Source organism: Rosa rugosa, chromosome 2 (assembly GCF_958449725.1).
Source record: "Rosa rugosa chromosome 2, drRosRugo1.1, whole genome shotgun sequence".
NCBI classification, from domain to species: domain Eukaryota; kingdom Viridiplantae; phylum Streptophyta; class Magnoliopsida; order Rosales; family Rosaceae; genus Rosa; species Rosa rugosa.
In genome coordinates, this window is record NC_084821.1 from 21069035 (window position 1) to 21093332 (window position 24298).

General features: G+C 36.2%; 1 protein-coding gene and 1 long non-coding RNA gene across 8 annotated transcripts; one reads left to right on the forward strand and one right to left on the reverse strand.

Annotated features, from left to right (window-relative positions):
- Positions 1-677: 677 nt before the first annotated feature.
- Positions 678-12397, reverse strand: LOC133733744 (ABC transporter G family member 28). Of its 2 annotated transcripts, none has more exons than XM_062161382.1 (14): positions 11859-12397; positions 11687-11763; positions 10769-11044; positions 9836-9886; positions 9563-9725; positions 9255-9289; positions 6827-6900; positions 5696-6615; positions 3979-4275; positions 2893-3351; positions 2322-2470; positions 1402-1691; positions 1163-1296; positions 678-1068 (listed from the first exon to the last, which is right to left on the reverse strand). In XM_062161382.1, exons 1-14 carry the CDS (start codon positions 12173-12175, stop codon positions 915-917), a joined length of 3396 nt encoding a protein of 1131 aa, XP_062017366.1. In that variant the 5' UTR covers positions 12176-12397; the 3' UTR covers positions 678-914. The 2 variants fall into 2 exon arrangements, with proteins under 2 accessions (XP_062017366.1, XP_062017367.1); XM_062161383.1 differs by having other exon boundaries at positions 9563-9709; positions 9823-9886.
- Positions 12398-21644: 9247 nt separating this feature from the next.
- On the forward strand, positions 21645-23807 carry LOC133733077 (uncharacterized). 6 transcript variants are annotated; one of them, XR_009857479.1, is made up of 5 exons: positions 21645-21959; positions 22030-22182; positions 22291-22354; positions 22440-22553; positions 23237-23807. It is a non-coding gene; the product is annotated as an uncharacterized LOC133733077 (long non-coding RNA). The 6 variants fall into 6 exon arrangements; XR_009857480.1 differs by having other exon boundaries at positions 21645-21942; XR_009857478.1 differs by having other exon boundaries at positions 21647-21950.
- The last annotated feature ends 491 nt before the right edge of the window (positions 23808-24298 follow it).

Sequence of the window (24298 nt, forward strand, 5' to 3'; positions counted from 1 at the left end):
AATCTCAAAAATAAGAAAATAAAATAATGTGCCGAAATTACTAGAGGGTACTTCCTCTTCCATAAAATGGCTATTTTTGTTTACCTTCTCCAAATTGCAGAATAATAAGGTCGAACTGCCGCCCTTCTCTTATTTGCCTTGGGAGGGACTTTATTTTTTGCATGAAGAGGGCACGAGTTTTTATTCTTTATTTTGAAAGGTATAATAAGCAACTTATAATTTGAAGCATGTGACACCAAAACTCTTCCTTATTTTATTGTCTTGCTAAAAAGTATTTTGGGCAATCCACATTTTGGTGAAGCACTATGGCACCAAATGAGTGCTTGGCTTTATGGTATAGAAAGATAGACAGATAAATAGATAGATATAGGAAAACTGTTGGAGCAAAAAATATACACATTTTCTCCCTAAATTATAGAAAAAACTACAAAAGCAATTCTCTTTTAAGCATAAAAATAATAAAATAAAATAAAAATAAATAAAAAGGTGGGCACACTTCATAATATCTAATCCACTAGATTTGGAAGGCTAAAATCTGAATGCAAACTGTGCGCTAGGTTTCTGAATTTTAACCAACTTCAATCTGAGAAATATTGAATGTCTTTTTGTCTCATAAAAGAAAGATCGTACAACAGGTGCATGACAACAAAGCATTAGTAAGAACCAAGAAGAGGTAATAAATAAAAGCCAGTGTTATCTAGGCCTACAGATTCGATTATTCGAAGAGCTACCTAAAGGAAATACCATATGTACCACCTACAGATTTGTCACTTCAAAGAGTTCCCTCAGTATGCACAGTTGTTTATCTTTTCATTATCTTTAGAGGCTACAAGAGTAACTAGTGAGCCAAGTATCTTGGTAGATCATTTTCATCTATGTACAGAAAGAATGGTAAAAAGGATCACAGACTGATTCTACTTCTTTTTGAAGACCAAAATAATGTATGCAATGACTCTTGTTAATACACCCAGAGCAATGAGCATGCCTAAATTAGGGTACCAATTCTTGAGGTCATAGTGACTCTTCTGAAGTGTAGCACATCTTGTTATTATCCACACCCCAGAGTACCTGAAAATACAGGAAAGCAAGAACCATTATAATATCCATATGGCGAAAAATGGCAGGCAGTGATTGCATATAAATAAGGATGGGGATCACAAACTTTTGAGCATTTGCTACGAGAAAAGATTCCAAAGCCCACTTAGTATAGCAGAAGTTAGATATTTTTTCCACAATATGGCTTTCAATAGTATTGTTTCCTACTAGAGTCAAAACGACTGGGAGAAGCACGGACCACTGCATATCAGAAAAGTGGCTTAAAATTGGAAGGAAGCACCATACACACAAAAACGTATTACATTTCTGAAGCAAATAATTTCTCTCTGTGGAAAATCATCTTACCAGTTGAGCTGGACCGGGAGCCAGGTATATGGACAAGGCATAAGCTATGCCAGTTACGCAGTAAACCAAACATAACAAAACGACATAATTATCTGTGACAGATGATCTTGGATTGTTGAAGAAATAGAACATGGAGAGGTAAACGAGAGGCTTGATGACCGTATTAAAATGGTCAACTGTATCTTTTGAAAGAAAGTAAGCCAAGCTACTCATGCCAGCAGAGCTCTCTCTCCAGTAGTGCAACTTATCCAGTCCAAACGTTCTCAAAGCTGCAATCTTGCCAAGGAGAGCTGAAATTGAAACAAAGTGGGATATGTGAGAAACAAACATATCCTGGAAAAGCTATCATTCGAGGACAACAACATACTCTAGTGTTTTCATACAAACACACTGATGTTCAACATATAAATAAGGATGCAACAGCCTGGTCCAATATGGGGATGCTGGTGGATCACAACCAATCAGCAGCCTTTCTTTTCAATATTTTCATCTCTAACTGTTTATCAGTAAATGGTATAGTAGGTCTTAGAAACTGTCCTAGTATGTTTAGCGACCTTTAAGGGTTTAGAATTCGGGATTTAGGCATCAGCCCTATCTCCTAGACGCTAAGCTCAAATGGGAGCAATTCAAATCTATTTCAAATAAAAATTTGTATTCATGCATGAAACTTTTGGTACTTAACTGCCCAAGTGTTTGTAGTTCTCAACCTCTTGCCTTTTTTTAATTTTAACCGGTTCCCACATCCCTTAGCAATTCACTGGCAGTAATTTATTATTATTATTTTTTTTTTTTTTTTTTTTTTTCATGTGCCTCTTTGAAGGCTAAAAATAATGAAACATCCAAGACCATAAAGTGATTTTACCACAGCTTAATTCCAAAGGAAGTATTGCATGATTAAAAAATAAGAATATTTTACTTACAAACTGCTATGACGGTGTACATATAACCATGATAACCGAAGGTCTCCTCGCTTACTTTAGCAAGAACTCCTAAGCATGATCCAGCAAGCAATAAAATAAGAAAATCTATTGCTTGTGTCCTCGATTCTCGTAATCGCTGCTTACCAACCCTGAAAAATCCAGTCATATAATGAATCAAGCTGAATCATTAAACGCAACTGAGGAATTGCATTGCAGACTTTCTGAAACATCACAATAGAGTGACAGTGAACAATGCATTATAGATTTATAGGGATGCTTAATTGTTAATAGCCAAATCTATAATGTACCAATATCTACTTGTTCCAGTACCCATGTTTTTGTACTGGAAACAGTAAAATGAAGTGCTGTCAAAAAACAATGACATGTGTGTGAACAAGCACAGCAAAAAATTTCGGAACCAAATTCTACGTTCTACAGCTAAAAGTCCCAAAGTTATAATGACTCTTGCATAAAAATATAGAACATATGATACGACACTTATTATATCTCTATATCTCTAGAAAATTAGGAAGTTTTCTTGCAACGAGAATATAAATTATGGGATATCCACCTGCCAAGGAAGTATCTATATTGCAGGAACATGCCAGGGGTACTCCGCTCCGATAAGTCACTCGACTTTAAGAGATTATGCTGTATATTGTCCTTTTTCACCTCAACATTACACTTGACATCCTGCCAAAAACCCTCTGATCCAGAATCATGAGCTGAACTGTCACTTGTTGATGCAGCCATTCCCTCAGAAGTCTGAAGCATATCCATAGGAACTGGGTACCCATTATGAAGCATCCACCTAACGGGTAGTTGTTTATAGTCCACCCCTGAGCTTGTGCTTGGTTTTACTAAGCCTTCCAAAATGTCAATGAAATAGTCTGGAGGATTGACACGATCAGGAACAATAATCCCAAGGCTCTTGAAGTACTCTTCAACTTTCTTCACTGATCCATGATACACTGTAAGCCCACCTTTAGCGAGAAGTATCAAATCATCAAACATCCTGAACAAGGTGTAGCTGGAACACCAAAAATATTGAAATTAGGAAAGAAATTACTTCATAAACTAAAACGAGGGGAAAAAATGACAACTTGATTGGAGTAAAATTCCTATATTTCTTTGTCTATCCCCAGTACTCAAGTACTCCAAAGTTCCACAAAGTTCAACAGAAAAATCAGTATCCCAATTCCAAGGACATTTCTTTCATGCATTCACATCATTGTAGAAAGATTTCATGTAAATGTTTTGGATTTGCACTCTCCTTTCTTAAGAATTCAATCTCATTTTAAACCACAAGAGTACAAAGAAAGAAGTAGAGTTAAAGTAAAAAGGAAAGCATACAAATAACTGTGGCCCCCAAGGCTTTTACCAGTCATCTTTTCTCACATTCAACTTTCATTAAAATGATATCCAAATCAAATTGTATTCAAGTTAAACCACAATGTAGGGACACCTTGAATCATTTGCATTAAGAGAATGGTCTCTGCTTTAAGATAGAAAGTGGACTATTAGAATACTGACGGATATAAGGAAGGCATAAGCAACATATTTCAGACCATGTGAAAAGGACCTTATCCCAACAAACGGACAAAACAACAGTTACCTTAAAATGTGCATTTTTAGCATTTAATAAAAGATAAATTACCTGGGCTGGTGGACAACCATGCAAATGTTAACTCCTTCAAGAGCCTCACGTCTAAGAGCTCTAAGTAGCAGATTAGAAGATGAACTATCCAAACCAGATGTGGGTTCATCTAAAATTAGAAGTGATGGTTCCATGACCATTTCCAGCCCAACATTTACTCTTTTTCTTTGACCTCCAGAGATTCCTCGCTTCTCTACCGTTCCAACCAGGGAATCCCGCACTGCCTGCAAGCCCAAGGATTCAATAACTCTTTCAACAACCAGGACCTTTTCTGGTTGAGGCAGATTGGAAGAGAGTCTACAATAACGAAAATCCAGAATGAGGCAGATGGTAGAAGAACTAATGTCAGTACCGGTAAGTGGTTGTGAACAATGAGGTAAGAAAAGAGATAAAGAAAAAAATAAATAATAAACAAACTAAACCAAAAAAAAAAAACAGCAAAGAGGATCACTGTCATAACTTATCAGTGTCTTACTTATATAAGGAATTGACTATGTTTTGTTCAGAAAAGGAAAAGAAAAAAAAAAGGAAGAGGCTATGTAGAATTATACTAAAAACAAGAAACACACGTTTTTTCTAAATCTTTTGGTTTATGATTCATCCAAATGAACAATGATGTTCTGTACATATGTGATCACATTTTTTATTTCCACTAATATTGAATGACATAAACTAAGATGCAGGTTGGGATAATTATATGAGATAATGCAGACTTCAAATATCTCAATAATTCCAGGAAACATAGATTTGCCAGAGATAAAGGAAAGGAAAGAGCGAATTTCAGGTGAGAAAGAACTTTTAGTGGGTGACCCCTAATTACAGAAGACATAGCATGCAGCACAGGAAAAAGAAAAAGAAAAAAAAAGAGAAGAAGAAGAAAAGTAACAATATAGAATAAAATTTGTTAAAGCACCGGAAGCTTAAATAGTAGCAAAATATATGTATTCACAAGTTCACTAAAGATTAAGAATTATATTATAGGTAAAGTTCTTTTCTTAGTCCTAGGAAACAAAAGTGTTCGACTTTCTGAAATTCATTGCTAGCAAATCAAGGGTTTTTTTTCCTTGAGTTTCATTATTGCTCAAGGAAAATGAACCTTAAAATAGGAAATAGGAATCCATTCCTGGATGCAAAGATTGTTGGTTTCTGATATTGAAGTTGTGAACTATATTTCAATCTTGGAGAGGGGACTCAAACTTGTTACTCATCCAACATTATGGATAAGAAATGTCACTAGACGGATAGCTAGTTGGTTGAAGTAGTGCATGTTAGGGCTCCTTAAAGTAATTAACTAATGAAACAGAAACCAATTTTTGCCCACACATTACATGCTAACTGGAAATAGGTTGTCACAAGATTGTTCTGGAAGCAGCACAGAGAAGTAAAGTTTAGAAAAACCATTGAAGTCCAAAAGCCTAAGCAGCAAGGGAAAACATGAAGCAATCTAACATGTGCAGCCCCATCTTGCATATGAAGAGGTAGATACATGCAAAGGTAGACAACATAAAGGTATAGCTCTTGCTGCACCTTGAAAAATAACAAATAAATGGGAAATATGCACTGGTGATTTTAAATCCAAGACCTTTTGTAATCAGCGCTCTGATACCATGTTGACAACCATTGGACCCCAAAACTTGATAGAACAGACTAACAACATATATAAAGCTGACAAGAATGCCGAAGGAGTATCCTGAAGGATGGTACTAAATGTGCATACCTGCATCTTGCGCTGAACCAGAGATTTTCTTCCACTGTCAAATTGCCATGCACAATATCATCTTGTGGAACAAAGCCTATGATTTTCTTATATGAGTTGATAGATTCCATCTTTCCATTTACAAGAACCATACCACTCATGGTGCACCCTCTCACTTTTCCTAACAAAGCATTAAGAAAAGTTGTTTTTCCTGCTCCAGATGGACCCATGACAGCTGAAACCCGGCCTGGTGATATTTTCCCAGTCACACATCTCATAAGATGTATATTTTTCCCTTTCAATGTGAGGGTTAGATCTTTAAAAGCAACCTCAATTGGAGGCCTCTTTTGGATTTCAATTCCACCAGCCATTTCTATAACCCCAGAGAAGGTTAAGTTTGCTGTCTGCTCCTGTAAAGCCTTTTCCTTCTCAATTTGACCATATGCATACTTGAAAATCTGGCTTTGGGTATGCAACTGCTTACCTTTTGGTGCGTGCTTTTTAATATTTTTATCACCTATCTCTAGATTAAAGCCTTCATTACTATCTGGGTCATTCTCAATAGCATGTAACATTTGTGTGAGGTTGCTTTTATCCTTTTTCTTTCCTTTAGACGTTGCTGCTTCAGATGCACCTATCGCAGTCAGTGGCATAGGTGGCAAGGCACCATCTGTTCCAGGTTTAGCTTGTCCTGTTCCTTTCAGCTGGTCCGAATGCCTGGTAGATTTTCTGCGAGAAAATGTACGAGAAAACTGTGTTGAGAGTCCAACAGCATGCTTCTTAGCAATGTCTTTTGCAGATTTCCATTTTTCACGTGCTTGTGCTGTTTCTCTTACACTTTGAACAGCCTTTTCCCTGGATTTTGCTTGTCTTTTCTCTCGGGTGGCAAGCACTTGATCAGTACAGTTATATATAATAATAAGTATAACTATTATTGCAGCCTGCATTGACAAGTGAAGGTCATCAGTTATGATGGTTGCATATGCAATTAGTTCAAAAAGGGACAACATGAATACAGAAGAATTTAGTTTATCTTTTTCATAACACTTGGAAAATACAAGAGATTCACTGTTAAGCTTTTGAAATATAGTTATGCTGTGAAAATTATGTTCATCACCACTTCACTATAAAGAGGCAAGTGAGACCACTCACAAAAAGCATGATACCATATGCAGTAATATTTTGATTTTCTGATTTCGCCTTACAACTTGCCATTTTGAAACATCCTGCAAGTTCAACAATAATGGTTATTACCATAGAGTAACTAAAATTATAAGCAGACTAATATATAGTTAGACTCTAGAGGATATACTACAGATAACTATAACATCTTCCAACATCTAACACGATACTGACCTACAAAACCATCTTTCGTCACATGGGAAACTTTTGTTAACATTTGCAATAGCACTTGAAAACTGGCATTACGTTTATTTTGAAAAATATATAGATTTTATTAATCAACAGATTGATACAGTAAAAAATAAAAATAAAAATAAAAAAGTGGACAAGAGTTCGACAAAAGAGAACAGCATCAGAACACAAAATTACATCAACAGCAACTTTGCTAGGATTCACACTGCTCACCATAAGAAACAAGATACCTAGACAATGCTACCTTCCAACCTATCATAATCCAACAAATACCATCTTTTAAACCCGCCAAAAGCAGACAGAACCTTACTCTCTCCCAAAAGCTCCTCCACACTGCACTTATGCAGTCTTCCAAAATCTTTCGATTTCTTTTCATCCAGAGCATCCAGATGACATCCAAGAGTCCAAGACACTACAACGCCATAGAACTTTGGCCTCCAGCCCTACAGGCAGTTGTAAAATTTGCCCAATTCCACAGGAAACTGAGTTTGAAATTTCAATATTAACCAAACAATACAAAGACTATTGCGACTCACAACCCAAGTCCCAAGTACACCCAAGCTTAACTTTTTCCACACGAACCCTTGCACTCAAATTCCCTATGTTCTCTTTTGGTGACTTCTCAACCCTTGGTTCTTGAACTCTTTAGTACATCCACTGTCCCTTAGTGTTCGCCCTTTTGACTCACAAATACACTCTTATATAGGGAGGACCTCTTGTCAACCATAACTGACTTTTACTACTTTAATAACCCTAAAACATTAAGTCTCAATAAAATGTTAACTACCAGGGGCAAGAATGTCAAAAAAATAGCAATAAAAAAAAATGAAAAATGAAGAGCGAAACCATTGCCTGCTCTCAATACCAGCTCCCACTACAATCGTTTCTGTGTATGTGTGTGCAGCCTTCTCCACTAAGGTTAACCTTACTTTAATAAAGAAAGGTTATATATATATATATATATATATATATATATATATATATATATATATATATATATATATATATATATCATTCAGCTGGAAACATTCCTTACTGAACAAGGAATTTCAAGCTTGAAATTTTCCTATAACTCCTCTTTTCAAACTGGACCTTAACCACAGCACAAATTTGAGACACTTTATTTTGTTGGAATTAAGAACCTTTTATAAAACTAAAACTTAAGAATTACATCAAACACAAGAATTACATCAAACAGAGCAATATCATCCAATCTCAGTACTACAAACACCTAGCTAGGAGATGTCTTCCAATCCAACAAAATGGAGCAAAGACTTGCATCCTTAAAAGCAACTGAAACAGATTCGAAGAAAGAAAACCAAAAAGCAATATGTGGAGGCTGTTAAAACTTTTCTGAGGGTTTCAGGAATTTAGTAGCAAGGGTAACCCTCTCTCCAATGGAAATCTCCAAACCACTTCCCCAGAAGAGAATCATTCCTTGCTACTAGATTCCTGAATCTCAACCCTCCTTTCCCTCTATCTTTGGACACCACATAACACCTAACTAGGCATAAGGCATGCAATTGGTAGCTGATTTTTAGGCCTGTAAAGTAACTTTGCTTTTCTTGTACTCTATGTACTGTACTAGTCACAGCCAATATTTCATAAAACAGCCTAGACTCTGCATTTCCACAGAACTTTGGCCCTTTACCTAAAAACCAAAATCACTAAGCCTCGCCTCGCGGTGCATATGAAAGATTCCCCATTCCCCTCCCCCCCCCCCCCCCGGGGGCGGGAATCTTAGGAAGCCAGAATCTAATATTATTGTCACTAGTGTAAGACCGGCATAGGAATTGATAATTCCAGTTGCATCGAGACTTTCTCAGACACAACTCCACAAGATGATTAGGTTGAAGACAGTATCAGTGAAGGGTGGGGGTCATATGAAATGGATGCCAACAATACCCTAAACCCTAGCAAGCAATTGTGTCTTCTTTCGCATATCTGATATAACACTTTTACCTTGTTGGCAGTTGTTGCCTTCCTTATGGAGAAACTGTGTAGTTATCTATTCAAGATTTCCATGTCTACAATTTGGACTAAATTTCAGATTGCCAGTCTCAAAATTAGATGTCCCTAATTGAGTTTTTCACACACTTAAAACAGAAAATAGAAAAGTTGAGATCGCGGCCAAATATTAAAAACATGAGTGCTATGAAAATTGAAAGTCTTCTGATGAAAAACATACGTGTAAAGAGAAACTTACCTTCCTGAGATGTGGAGCCCAGCCTGCAATAATGTCTGCAATGATATACAGAAACTTTAGCATCAATATAAATAAAGTTAGCAACAGATGGCTTCTCTATTTTGGTTAACAAACTTCACACACCTATAAATTCTACAAATAAAGGGTCTAGATGCCATTATGCATTTATTAAACAACAGCGGAAAATAAGAGACCCAGGTTTTGACAATGCAAAAGCACACTGAATAAAGAAAGACAAAAAAAAACACACACACACAACTTGCAAATTTAAGGACAAAGTGCTAAAAGTTTGGGATAATTATCAATACCCACTACTGCAAGGATTTTTTTGGATGCTAGACGGACAGTATGATCCACCCGAACAGAATACCTCTTTACTACTCAAGACATCAGCCCACCTATCTGCTCCTCCACAAGTGTGGTTTGACTTCCCTGGAGGTAGGTGATAACGGTATCTGTAGAATATTTCTGCTGATAAATATTAATGTATGCTAAGCATAAGAAGAATGCCAGATGAAAAAGAATTTAAAAGGAAAAACCAAAAGCTCCAAAAAGGATATGAACTCACGGCACGCATATACCAGTAGTGCTATTGAGCTTTCCAAGTGGGCAGTAAGCACCTTTTGGGCAAGCTTCACAGAAAAGTTAACAAACAAAATGGAGTCAGGAACACCCAACCATGTCAAGGATAACTATTGGCTTCTGTATTATATATGTTTCTACAGTATGAAAGAAATGAACACATAAAAATGAGCACTACAACATATATGAAGAAAAAAATAAACAATATAAAAGCATCAACATATAAAAATTCATTTTATTACAGAATTATTGCCACTTCACTATGGGCATCAGTTTCCTCATAATTCAGACATAGTTCTTTACTTGCTATTCTTAGTAATTGGAATATCGCTGTGGTCTAGTTATGTTGATTTTACTGGTGTTTTTCTTTATGCTATCTTGATTGCTGTGGTATAGTTATGTTGATTTTACTGGGGTTTTTCTTTATGAATCTTGATTTGTAGTCCAGATCTTTTAGCTAGCATTCTCACTGGACATCTTGTCCCTTGCGCTGTACTTGTTTTTTCAATATATTTGTTATCAATAATAATTACAGAACAATTTCCATTTCTAAAAGAAAGGATTAAACAACACTTTGGTGGAAAATTATCCAACGAACAACTGGGGTCTCTGAAATGTGCTATCCTTAATTACTAAATAATTACACCTTTGATGATTAGCCAACGTCAGGTGCTATCTGAATAGAGATATCTGCACACTTTTTTAATTCTGGAAGTGCGAGGGACGGCATATATATTGATGGTTAAAACTTTATATGAAGGACCATGAATATGAATATTTAGTTTAACCATAGTCCTAATATTAATATTGATAAAAGTCAAAGGAAGTTCAGAGATATTACATAAGCAACAAGAAGTCAAGAACCATGTTAACTAGTTTGAAACAGAAATGTTAAGAAAGGTAATTATTTTCAGCAGGTTTCAAGGACTTACGGATCATGCAAGTAAGACCATGAGGGCAGAAAAAACCCTCACAACAAGGTGCACAGTCTTCAGTTCTGGCAGGCACATATGTTTTATTTTTCACGTCAACTTCCTCTGCAGTTCCACAAGCCCACCCAGGTTCACATCCAGGATTCCATGTAGACAGGTTACAGTTCTTATTCGGTTTCAATTTACTGCTTTTCTTAACTTGTACTAAACTTTCACCATACATCGATAATTCTTTAAAAGTGCACAACCGCTGCGTGATCTTTCCCAAACCTCCCCCTTAAAACAACATCAGAAACTTGATTTAGATGAAACTAGCTGAACTGGTGATTGAATTATTACGAGTGGGATATACAAAAAGACAGAGAATGAGAATGTTCAGATTGGGGGGTTTGAACTGCTAGGACCTCTAATTCAAACCTTTGTTCCTACAAAAGTTATGCCAAAGTACTGTTTCCAACAATCTAAATTTAAAGAAAGAAAGAATACGACTCTAAATGGTCTTCATGTCAATTAAAAAGGCAAATAACAAAAACTCCGATAACTGTTTTCAACAATGTTTCTTACATCAAACTTATCCTACAAAACTTGCGTGAAGAATTTAGTGAAGCAAACATTCTAATTGCCAGCAGCAGAGAACCAATGGAAGACAAAATGATAAATATGCATTGATTCCAAGAAAGAAAGGAACCTAGTTTCCAACTACTCATAAAAATGCCGAATTGCTAATGTCTCCTAATCACTGTAAACTAGGTGACACATATTCTGTTCTCAGTTTCAACCACAAAAAAAAAAAAAAAAAAAAATTGTATTTTCTGCTTTCTATCAATCTTCTTAGAAAACTAGATTCATATCTTCTACACACTTTTACAACCTAACCAGTTTCCCCCAAAAGCAAGAATGAAGTGAGGTGGTGGTAACCTTTCATTTTTTTGGCGCAGTTGGTAATGAATGTTGCATCGTCTGAGAAATTGAAAGCCCCATTCCAATCCTCGTCTCTGAATCAAAACGAAATCGCACATTTCATTCCATCAAATCAAATCCACTCTACAAAAATCACAAAGATAGAGAGAGAGAGAGAAGCACAACTCACACGTCAATGACGCAGTAGCTGAACGAATCCTTGAGTTCATCTTTGAGAATGGGGGTGACATTGGAGAAACGACTCAAGATGAGTTCGGTGGTGAAGCCCTTATACCCCGCAGAGACTCCGTCTCCTCCTCCACCGACATCGACATCGACATCGCCATCGCCTCCGCCACCTCCGCCGCCATCGCCATCTCCACCGCCATCGCCGCCGCCGCCGGCGTCCTGGCTGAAAACATGCGGCGCCGGCTGCCAAACAAGGCTGAGAGCGAGCACATGGAGAAGAACCCTAAGGGAGAGAAAGAGATGCTCTCTGCTGAACATATCGAGCGCCTGAAACAACAATGGAGAGCAAATGATTCGATTGGTTTGGAGGGAATTGAATGGGTGCGTTTGGGTTTAGGGATTGGGGGGAGCGAGAGGCCATGAGAAAAAGAGAGAGATTGGGGTTTGCTTGTGTTGCGGAGCAAGAAATGGCGGGGAGAAAGATTTGGCGAAGGAAAAGGGGGAGATAGAGAGAGAGGAGGAGGAGGAGGAGGAGGAAGTTGGTTGGACTTGGGACTTGGGACTTGGGACTTGGGACTCAGAAAACGCGCCATTTTGCTATATGATCTAGGTGAATGCTACTATTCAAAAACAGACCAACTTATATATGATTGTTTTTGTGCTTTTTTTTTTTTTTTTTGGGTGGTTCTATTCAGAGTATGAATTTCAAACTTCCAGATTTGCTATATGGACCTCCACTAATTTTTTGTAAAAATTTAATTCTTAATTTACCCCCATAGAAAACAAAATAACAAAAAAATATATAGAAAAACCACAACCAATTCTGTCTCCATCTTCTTCTCCCTCACTGTTTCTCTCACCTGGGTTTCTTATTAGCTATCAAATTATTGGTATGTGTATTGTTATATATTCATACTCAAGACCCAATTGTTAGAATTTAATTATTGATTAGTAATTTGATATATATATATATATATATATATATATATATGTGTGTGTGTGTGTGTGTGACTGATAACTCTTCCTCTGCGTTTGCACCGTTCTTGAAAGTTTCAGCCCTAAGAACCAAGCTTCTTATTGAGGTCTGTGATCTAATCCAAGTTTTTCTCTTTATCTCTGCCACCATTCAAATTCGAGGAATTCCCTTCATTTAGACAATTAGTCATTAATCCATTACAATTGAGTTTCAAAAAAAAAATCATGCTCCCATTGAACTTCATACCCAAAGCATGAATTAAATATCTAAACTTGGATTCTTGAAATATAGTACTATATGTCCGTCCTCCAAACGATTAAACAATAGGCTATAAGGATGTAGCTAAGGTAGTAGATGTAATCGCAGGATATAGCCAGAATCTAAAGAAGTGACTGGTGTGGAGGTTGACAAGAATAAAATAAAATAAAAAGGGACAAAACTGGAAGATTAACGGAGAAATATTGAAGAGGAGGTTCAAATAGTAAATGGGGAGGTTTATTTAGAAAAAAAATATATATATATATATTAAAACACTTACGATTACAATTGTTATGGATGACATCTCTTACAAGTTCGGAAACTGTTAAAGATCAATTATAGTTATCACTATTCTTTAAGCCATGAAAAGCAAGCGAGTGTGCAACTACATTTGCTTCTCTTGGTACATGAACAACTTGAAACTCAAGATGATACTTCAATAACTTCTTGATCCCCTACTGTAACGCATTAATTTCTGCATGGAGGGGCGACCTAAGATTTGTTTGTGTTTTATTGAAAGGCCAAACGTCAAAGTAATTGTCAAAAAAAAAAAAAAAAAAAGGTCCAAAGCAAAAGGAATTAGTTTTTCAACAAATTACAAAATTCGAATAAAAAAACAAAAATTACAAAATAACATTAATTGAAGAATTAGCCAAGTCTTCTTGATAATGAAGCCTACTTTTTAAATGAAAAATGTACAACGTGTGCATCTCTCCGGTGCCTTTTATAGCTTTGACAAACTCTAGCCGCCCTTGAGTGATAGCCTCTTGTCTCTAATCTCTACATTTCATTCGACGTTCTTCTTGCGTTATTTTTTTCTCGACGTGGTCTCTTCCTCTCTTTGGTGATTTCATCTAAGTCTTCTTGATTGACGTTGGAGGATTCTTAATTTGTTTTGTGCTAGCTAACCTTTTGATTCATATTTTTCACTGTGTCTGCTTGCGTCCGCGCCATCAGAGGTTCTCCAACCCTGCAAGCACCCGAGTATGATTGCATATAACATAAATGTGCTTGTTAAGCATCGACATGTTTTACCATATTTTATTTGCATTTCTATACCAACTATCCATTCATAAGTTTACAAATTTATCTATTAACATCAATTTTTTTTTACTTTCAAAAGTTAGGATTTAGAAGACAAACTCTAGGAAAATATGAATTATGAGGTGTTGATGGTAACTTTTTATGCTTTCAACCTATGATTGTCCGTATTGTATCCTTAAACTAATATATGGCTCTCTTTCTTACTCTTTTTTTTTTTTTTGAATAAAGAGCCGGTGCGGTTGCCCTCAAGCCTTGATTAATAAAACTGTCGAATACAAGGGGGGCTCTCTTTCTTACTCTTATGGAGTCAAGGTAATGCCATTTTTTTCTAAATTATATCAATTATTTCTTTATGATAACTAAATGAGTATTTATTGAAAACGTAGAGAACTTATAGATATCCCAAATGTTATGCATTCAACCTCAATAGTGGGAATGTTAAATTTATGAACGTAGCTAGCATAGAATTAATACCTCAATCACTAAGAAAATGAGTTATGACCACATGTTTGTGAATTCAATATCTATTTCTTCCGCATGTAACCTCCATGTTTATATAAATACTGAGTTAGTTTTTTTTTTTGTTAAAGAAACTAAGTACTTCGTTTCATTGAAAAAAGATTACAAATAATTGAAGATAGGAAACATATCATTTACAAAGCGGAATTCCAGCTGTCAGCTTGATGTAATATGATAGTCAGATTGGGCACTCTAATCAAGTGCAATAGCTCTGTTGCAGAGTGCAAATTGAGCTACATCATGTGTAGTAGCATTACAACAACGAGAAACATAGTGACAAATAAAGAAAGAGAAGGCACCCAAACTCGTTTTAATCCCCTTCAAGTCTTCAACAGGTGTCCATCAGATTAGACTCGAAACTCTCCTCTTCATCTTGAATTGCATTGATAACCATAGTTAGTAAAAAACGAGACGTGTATAATTCAGTAAAAAAAAACGTACGTGTATTATTCGATTTACTTGATTTAACGACACGGTAAAATATTCGGTCTAAAGAATGCAATATGTCAAATTTATTAGTTTGAATTATACGTGTATTTTTTTTTAACCAGGAAGATAGATTTTTCATTGATAAACCATTTTTATTTCGCACTAGATGTCGATTGCGGGTTCAAGCTTGGTTCTCGAGATGCTCAAAAACATCTTCTCCAATACCCCCTCGGTTGCAACGATGACGTTTGTTGCCGATGCTAAAGAAATGAATCCCAAGCCTAGTGAAATGTGAGAGTGTTTAGGGTTTAGGGTGTTGGAAGGTTGGGGTTTTAAACAACTCTCTGGAACCTTGCCGATGGTTCCAGATGGGAAAAGATGCCCTTTGAGGACGCCGGTCATTAGCTTTGAATTATACTGGTATAGTTCGGCAAGTAGTAAAAAAAACAGGTCCAAAAACATGGATATATAAAAAAACTATTTTTGTAAGAAGATAACTAATAATCTACATTCAACTCTTGCTTTTAGTTGACTTTATTTTGCAGATTTGTTCATCAAAGTGGAAAAAGAAAACAACTAAACCAAACTAAAATATATAAATAAATAGATCTACTGTTCGATAACATCGAGATCGAAAGGAAAAATCAGATATAGAAATTTTCTAACACCTTCCGTTCCAATGCTAGTTTCAACCCGGTGGAAATTAAGAAACTCTCCGCATGTCTTGGAGTTGAGATGCCGAAAAGGGAAATGATTCTAGTCACCACAAATTCACCTTTGTTGTTACGAATGTTGAATTAGTTCATAACATGTACATATATATATGGTGAAACATTAGTTAAGATAAAAGTTGCTTACTTATATTTCTGATATACTTGGTAAAAGCTAATCGATTACATTGTTTAAACGTTTGTTGTACTTGTCTAACTTAACAATTTTTCATTATATGCATATTTTGATAACATCTTCTCATTTATGATCGACATAATCTAGTGTGTACTTTGTAACATGATTTATCCAATCAAATAAAGAATCAATAAGATTCCAAATATTTTGGAGTTCGGTCTCAACATGATTATACTTGGTTTGATCATTATTTTCTAATATATCTAAAATACGGACAAATATAACGAAATTCTAGTTGTATTTATGATTTCAAAAAAGATACATGGTTCGCTAATATGCTTTGAAAATCTCTGAAATACGTGGTTTGCTAATATGCTTTGATTATACTACCTTTATGAATAATTCCACACAAGTAGAGAAATAAGAAATACGAGGACAGGGAGAAAGTTACAGGGCTTGACGAATTTATGTCTTTAGTTGAGTCTACTAGTAAGGGAGAAGGATCAAGAAGTCGGGCTGTAGATAATTCACCCATTGTACATGGTTTGAGAACACACTTGGTCATTAATCCATTATTAATTTCTTATGAAGGCATCCTCTATGATGACTGAAAACAAACTAAGGGGTCAGTTTCCGTCTGAATTATGAAGCCGGGTCGAAATGCTAGCAGGATCCGAGATATTCACAGTCGCTTTGTCAAGAAAACGGTTCGGTCATTTGATGGCCATTACAAAATGGGAAGACAAACTGGGCAAGTGAGAAGTATTTGAATATTTGTGAATTCTGTTGAAGTAGATCTAAATCTCAACAGTCCATTGGATCTGGAATTGAAATTGGTACTTTTAACATTCTTGAAGAGTATATTGGGAGATGATAACTCCAATCGGGAGTTACAACACTTCTATAAAATGATTCGAAACTCTACTACGGATAATTTTTGGCTATTGGAGTATCATCCGATACTAATGAGTATCATGAAGCCATATCGTCTTCCTACTGATTGTCATTTAGGACTTTAAAAGTTTGAAAATTGGGAAAAACATTATTATGTGAATGAGGTTTTTAGGGATTCTTGAAAAGCATATTGGGAGGTGATAACTCTAACCAGAAGTTACAACACTCCTATAAAATGATTCGAAACTCTATTATAGATAATTTTTGGTTACTGGAGTATCATCCGATACTAATGAGTATCATGGAACGATATCATCTTTTTAGGCATTCTTGAAGAGCATATTGGGGGATGATAACTCCAACCGGGAGTTACAATACTTTTATAAAATGATTTGAAACTCTACTACAGATAATTTTTGGCTACTAGAGTATCATCCGATACTAATGAGTATCACAGAGCGATATTATCTTCCTACTGATTGTCAGTAAGGGCTTCAAAAGTTTTAAAATTAGGAAAAACATTATTATGTGAATGAGGTTTTTAGGCATGAAGCAAAATGTGAGATTGAATACAATATCTACTACTCCTGTCACGATGGTTTCATTAATGTTTACAAAAATAACAATAACAAAGATTTAAAGAAAGGTTTTATTGATAATTGTGTGGGACTTTCAAGGTTTGTAAGAGCTCTGGTGATTTATGGTGCTGATTCTGGGAGACATTTGCCATGCGAGGATGTAAAGCGAGAATTAAGCAAGAGATTTCCTCTAATGCTGATCGATTTATTTAGATTCTTACTCGAGAAATTTTTTAAACAAGATAGAGGAAATTTTTTTATATACATATATTCATCTGTCTCTTATTTTCTTTTGTTTGATTCCTTTTGATTTTTGTCTTATAGCTCTTCTCTCTCTTTTCCAACCTTTTCTTCTATGACTTAATCAGACCAAGTTCTTTTTTTCTACTCATTGTTTTATACTCTGCTATGTGCAGCTGTTATGCTTGAAGAGCTTGCTCTTGCTTCTGTGCAGGAGCCATATATGTAGGAGTGGATTGAGCAACTGGAAAGTAGTGACCCTTTTATGTAGGAGCCATATATGTAGCAGCTGCATATGTGCATATTTTTGGACAAGTATATATTGTATCAGCTTTTGCTGTTTTTCATTATTAGTTAGAATGCAGCAGCCATCAAGCTGCTTCCTTTTTTGGTTTCATTGTATAGATACTTGAATGTATGGATGATTGACAAATGCTAGCTCTTTTGGTACATTAGACGCTTGAATTAGAGTACTTCATTACATAATATATATTGAGCATTATATTTGTGCAAATATTTCAGGTAGAATATCGATAATGGACGAACAATAGTGAATTACATTACGTTGTATGAATACGCATATGTCGTCTCATTAATACTCACACAACAGAACCAACCGATATCAGTTGTCCAATGTTAAATCACACAATGGTCCCTATAAAATTTTGTTGTCTCATTAATACTCACACAACAGAACAAATAGGTATCAGTTGTCCAATGCGAAATCACAGAACGATCCCTATAACATTTTGTTGTCTCATTATTATCACACAACAGAACAAATATGTATCAGTTGTATGACTTGTGAAGAATTCAACACTAAGCCTCATACATACAACAGTTGTTTGGTTGTTAACCAATATTTCTATAACTATCACACCACAGTTACTTTATGATATCTGCAGTGGTAAGGAACAATCAACACCAGTTCACATACTTTTCTGTTGTATGATATGTTAACCAACAACAGTATGATATTACGTCCGTTGTCTGAGTGTCACTTTTCTGTTGTGTGAGAAGTTAACCAACAACAAGGTGATACTTACTTCTGTTGTCTGACCACCACCGAAGCAACAATTGAATGCGCTGCATCCAATTTCTGGCATTGGCATGCGCAGAATCTGTACAACGGTTATAACTAAAGCGTTGACTCTATGATCAACACACAACGGTGTTTCACCGTTGTTGGAGCATGCTTATCACACAACATCGAGATAGACTACAGACATAGCCTAAATCACACAACAGATTTCCACCGTTGTCTAATGCACTTTTTGTAGTAGTGTCTTTAAGATGATTTCCCTCAACCTTATCGAACCTTTTGGCAATTTGTTAGGCGAAATATTAGTCTTCATACCCAAAAGTCGGAGATTCCAACAATTGGTGACATCACCCTAAAAATAAATTATTATAAAACTACGATGTTGCTACCAATTAACCATTAGAATCTCTGACTTTTGGGTATGAGGATCAACATTTCACCTAACAAATTGTCAAAAGGTTCGAAAGGGTTGAGGGAAAACACCTGGATGAACTTTTTAATACATTCTACTCCTATAAGCTTCTTTGTTTTCTAGCACATGCTCCTGAAAAATAAAGTAATGTCAAGTCATTGCATTGATTCTCATATGTATTTATCTCATTTTTAGAGATATTGGGCAATGTAAGAAAATCTCGAATATTAGTGATTAGTTTCTTACAAATCTTGACCACAACCTCATCAATACTAAGCTTATCTAGAGGAAAACCTCTATAAAAGTCTCTATTGCAACTCTCATTATATCCATTTTATCGAAAGTTAATTTGGTTAACCCTTTAGACGTGATATACTTTCTAAGGATGGTAAGATGAGAATGAGGTGGTTCTAACTAATTCGACATTCCGTTCGGAGTGAATTTTTCTCAAGGGGCCTAAGGAGGACTCATCCCTAGATCTATCTTTTTAACGGGGAGGGGAGGAAGTGGACACTCTTGCTTGTTCCAGTCTTACCTCTTGGCTAGATGAGCGATGATGAATATGATACCTGAAAACATGAGTGTAAGGCGTAATGTGAGCCCTTATACTCACAGGTCAGAGATTTATGAGGTTAGTGGTCACATCCTTGTTCTCTTGTCTTTCGTTGTCTCACTTCACGCATTTGTAAGAATAAGATGGTTTCACAAATTCAACGTAAAGACAAGTGGCTCAAGGCTTACTTTCCATTAGATGATAAAGCGGTCCATAGGAGTGAAGCTCAAAATTAGGGCTGTCAATGGGTCGTGTCGGGTCAAGGTATTTGTCGTGTTACAAGATACAAACTCAAACCTAACCCATTTAATAATCGTGTCAAAAATTTAAACCCAAACCCAACCTATTTATTAAATGGGTTACCCGTTTCCAACCCGCTTAACCCATTTAACAAATAGGTCGTGTCGTGTTAGACAAAATGACCCATTTAAGGGTTAATAATGCGACCCATTTAACTAAAAAAAATGCATAAATTGATTAAATTCACTAAAAACTCCACAAGACGAAGAATATAAATAATTTTATATATTCATAAATAATTAAATCTAATAATTATAAAGCAAAATATTTCAAATTATCTAATCCTATGATCAAATACTCCCAACGTCCAAAATTTCAAGAAGAAGTATAGCATAATCGGGTTATACGGGTTCACTTCGTAATGGCGGGTTGACCCGTGGCCGACCCATTTATTAAATGGGTCATGGCGGGTTGACCCACGGTAGACCCGCTTTTTAATCGTGCGGGTTCAACCCGCTTTTTAATCGTGCGGATTCAACCCGCTTTATTTCGTGCGGGTTTTGAGTCGTGTTATCGGGTCGTGTCGGAATTGACAGCCCTACTCAAAATCCAATGGTCAACATGGTAATGTAATCGAATAGTGGGTCTTCCAAACCGTTGATTAGAAAGTGTTCATGAAGTTTTTATTTTCGTGGTCCTCATTAGAAGCTCTCCCTTAAATATTTAGTTGAGTAAAATATTTGTTTTCTTTTAGGTATTATTGAAGATTTGAGTTAAACTATTCATTTTGGTATATAATATTAATTATTAACTGATATTAATAATTATTACGTTTGGATCTAAATTCAACAATAATTGAGTACGATTATGTACTGAGTCAACTAACCACCTGAGTGAGATTATAATTACTTACGTAATTTTTTTTATATATGTTTTATAATTTTTCAACATCTTACTTGAAGAAATTTAAGATTGAACCAACCTGAGATCAAAATTGGACAAAATCAATCAAGCTGAGTCAAACTTGAACTTGAAACAAATAATTCAAGCTTTAGTCAAGCTCGAGCTCATGAATAAATAACATATGAGCTGAGCTTGATCATCTTGGTATTCGCCTCAGCTCAGCTTGTTTACACCTTTAAATTTAACAACATTTATCTTTTTGTTGTTTTCATTTTTTTTTCCAGATAAATTAATATCACTAGTCAAAAAAACAGTTCCAGCGGCTTGCCTTTCCACCAATATAGGGTAGGCTCCCTACAATTAGATTAACTCGGAAAGAACAAAAACGGTCACGGTGGTCCCTTGTTCTTTGGGAGATTGTTGTTTGCACTGATGGATTTCGATGGGCTGTGTGACACTGGTCAGGTACTGATCCTTAGCATCCCCATCTAGGTGGAAATTTTTGGTCTACCACTAGCTCTAATGACGGAGGAAGCCAGAGCCATGTCAAAAACCACACTAAGCCAAATAGTGTTGTTGACAAGCCGAGGATTTGCTGCGATAACAATGTGCGTGTTTGGATCACCCATTCCATTTTGGATCCGATGAGACAGGCTTATCTACATTTATCTCTGACTTCACCTCTAGGGAGTCGAAGACTATGATATTCACTATAGGAAAAGTGATCTTTCACGACACGCTATTTATGGCGTGTATTAAATGCATGCCGTAAATGATGATCATTCACGACGTACAATAAAAACACGCTATAAATAGTACTCCTTTGTGACTTTTTTTACGGCGTGCAGTAGATGCACGCTTTTAATGATATAATTTTTTCATTGTTTAAGATGGACCTTCCCTGCGCGCTGTAATTATGCAGAAGCGCGGCAAGCACCGAAATATTTGGTTATAAGTTAAACTTCCCTCTCGAATGAAAAAGAAGAGTTAAACATTAGGATTGAAAGAGTGATCAGTCCTAAATCTCAGCTCTCTCTCTCTCTAACTGTCCTCTCGATCCGCCGAAAGCCCAAGCGATATTCAGAAGTCCGACGCCGACTCAAGGACCGATGATGCTTCTGGTCGATGACGGTGACGAGGAGCGTAGCGATGTGAGCTCGTCGGTGTCGTAAGCCCTCTTTCCGTTCATCTCCAAACCCTAAGTCCAACCAATTAAACCAATTGTTCTGGATTTGTAGGTATAAGCATCGGAAAGGCAGGGTATCACCAAGGCTGCGACAGGCCTGTTCTCTATGTCGGCCAGAAGAGATCGGAAATCAGGGATTGAAGAAGAACCTCCTCAATGAAAGTGAAGGATTCGGAAACCCCGAAGAGCGGTCACGAGGTTGAAGGTGCGTGAACTTCACTCTGTTTTTCTTTGTGCTTTTCGAATTTGAGCTTTTCTGGAATCGTTTTGATTGCATTGGATTGAAATTGATTGCGATTCTGTTTGAATTAAGTACATTACACTATTTGATTTGAGCGGCGCTACGGGTACGCCTTTGAAGTTCACTCTCGGAAAAGGTGAGGGAATGTTTGGCCTTTCACTTGTATTCTAATAAATTAATTAAGTTGTGAGCTGATTGAATGTGATTTGTGGTTGCTGCAGGTGAACTGTTGAATTGAGCTTCTGAGTGGAGTTGATGCTACCCTACCACAGCTTCGTTTTTGATGACTTCCACGCTTTCCATCACTCGCCACAGTTATGGTTGGCTTCCAGAAGGTGATTTCATTTGCTCAATGTGTGTGCTTTAGATTTATGTTGGAATGAGCGATTGTTCTGGTGGTGATGAATGTTATTGTTCCAGAGCAATAGTGGTGCCTTCTGGATTCTTTAATTTGTCTTGCTTGTCTGGTAAAGTCCACATAGTTAGTCTGGATTTGTTTGGATATGCCACTTTTCCAGTTAACAATTCATATTTTGAATTGATTTTGCGTTCTATTTGGCAAAACTGAAAGTAGTACAAAAAAGAAAGAAGATACAGATCACGACTCAAATAAGCTTGAGATTATTGGCAATACATGAAACCTTTTAGAAATGGTATGGAACTTTAGTATGAGAAATCTATTGCAATGAAGGACTTGAAGAGTAGAAAGCCATCTGTATTATCTCTGTTGCAATTTAAATATCATCAGAAGATGCAACTCTGAACTTAATTTTTTTAATTTAAAAAGTTTCTCATTTTTTCAATTGCAATGAATGCATTTTGTTATCAACGCTGAACCATATTAAGCTTTCAGTTATCAAGTGGTTAACCTAAGACCTTGTCAAGCTTTCGTTTTGTAAAGCTTTCAATTGTACCATCAAATTATGAAATGTTTATTTGTTAACAATTATAATTTTTATTTAATTTTGATGAAGAGTTTCTTTTACATTTGGTATGTTGCACTTCTATTTTGTTTCAGTAAATGTCTGGACATGATATGGCTAATGGCTGCAATATTGGGGTGACCCTGGAACAACTGGACATGATATGGCTAATGGCTGCACTGTTGGTGTGACCCTGGAACAATTGCAATATTACTTTGTCTAAACTTAGTTTATCTGTTAATAATTCGGGGGGTTTTCGTGCAGGACAGTAAGCGTAGATGAGTAGTCTAGTTTTGCTTGGAAGAGAATGAGAGCTTGCATTTTCAATTTATGAGGTATTTGATATGACTGCTTTTGATATCTCCTTTTGTTTTGGCACTGATCCAGCATCTTCATCACATTAGTTACTTGATATATATAGTTTCATAATTGCAGGGGTTAATTGAGGAGTGGCTCCAATGTTGACAGCAATATGTTTGGCTCCATCATTTCTGGCAACAGATTGAGTTCATATGTTTGTTTTAGTGTATAGGTTGAAAGCTGGAATGCAGTTTTCTATAGATTAGGATCAATAGGTATTGTTATTATATATGAATTCTTACACTTCAATAGTTTTGTAATTGAAGTGGATTATTAACATTCAATTAAGTGTTTCTTTCTTTGTTCTACTCTTAGTCTGTTATACATGTTTTCCTGGACAGAAATGAATTGATATTTGTTATTTTTTTTTTTTTGAAATCAGAATGACATTTACGGCGTGCAATGCGTGTTGTCAATTTAGCTTATTTACGACGTACAAAATGCACGCCGTAAATTTTTGCACGTCGTAAATTATAAGTATCATTTACGACGCGGTCTTTAAGGGCCTATTTTTGCACGCTGTGAAATGTCATTTAGGGCATGTTTTGCGCGCCGTAAATGACCTTTTTTCCCGTAGTGATTTAAGTATGAAAGGGTAGTAAGGTTTTATTGAACCTGTGGTCGCCTTGAAAACCCTAAGTAAGGCTGCTTCGATTAGTCTGATGTCTTGGTCGCATCAACTCGAGATTCTTTAAACCCTTACTCTAACCCTAACCCTAGTAGGGTGGTGGCTGGTCTTCAGGTGATTCCTTCGTTGTTAGGGGCTACTAGAGCACAGGGTCAAGCATCTGTGCTGG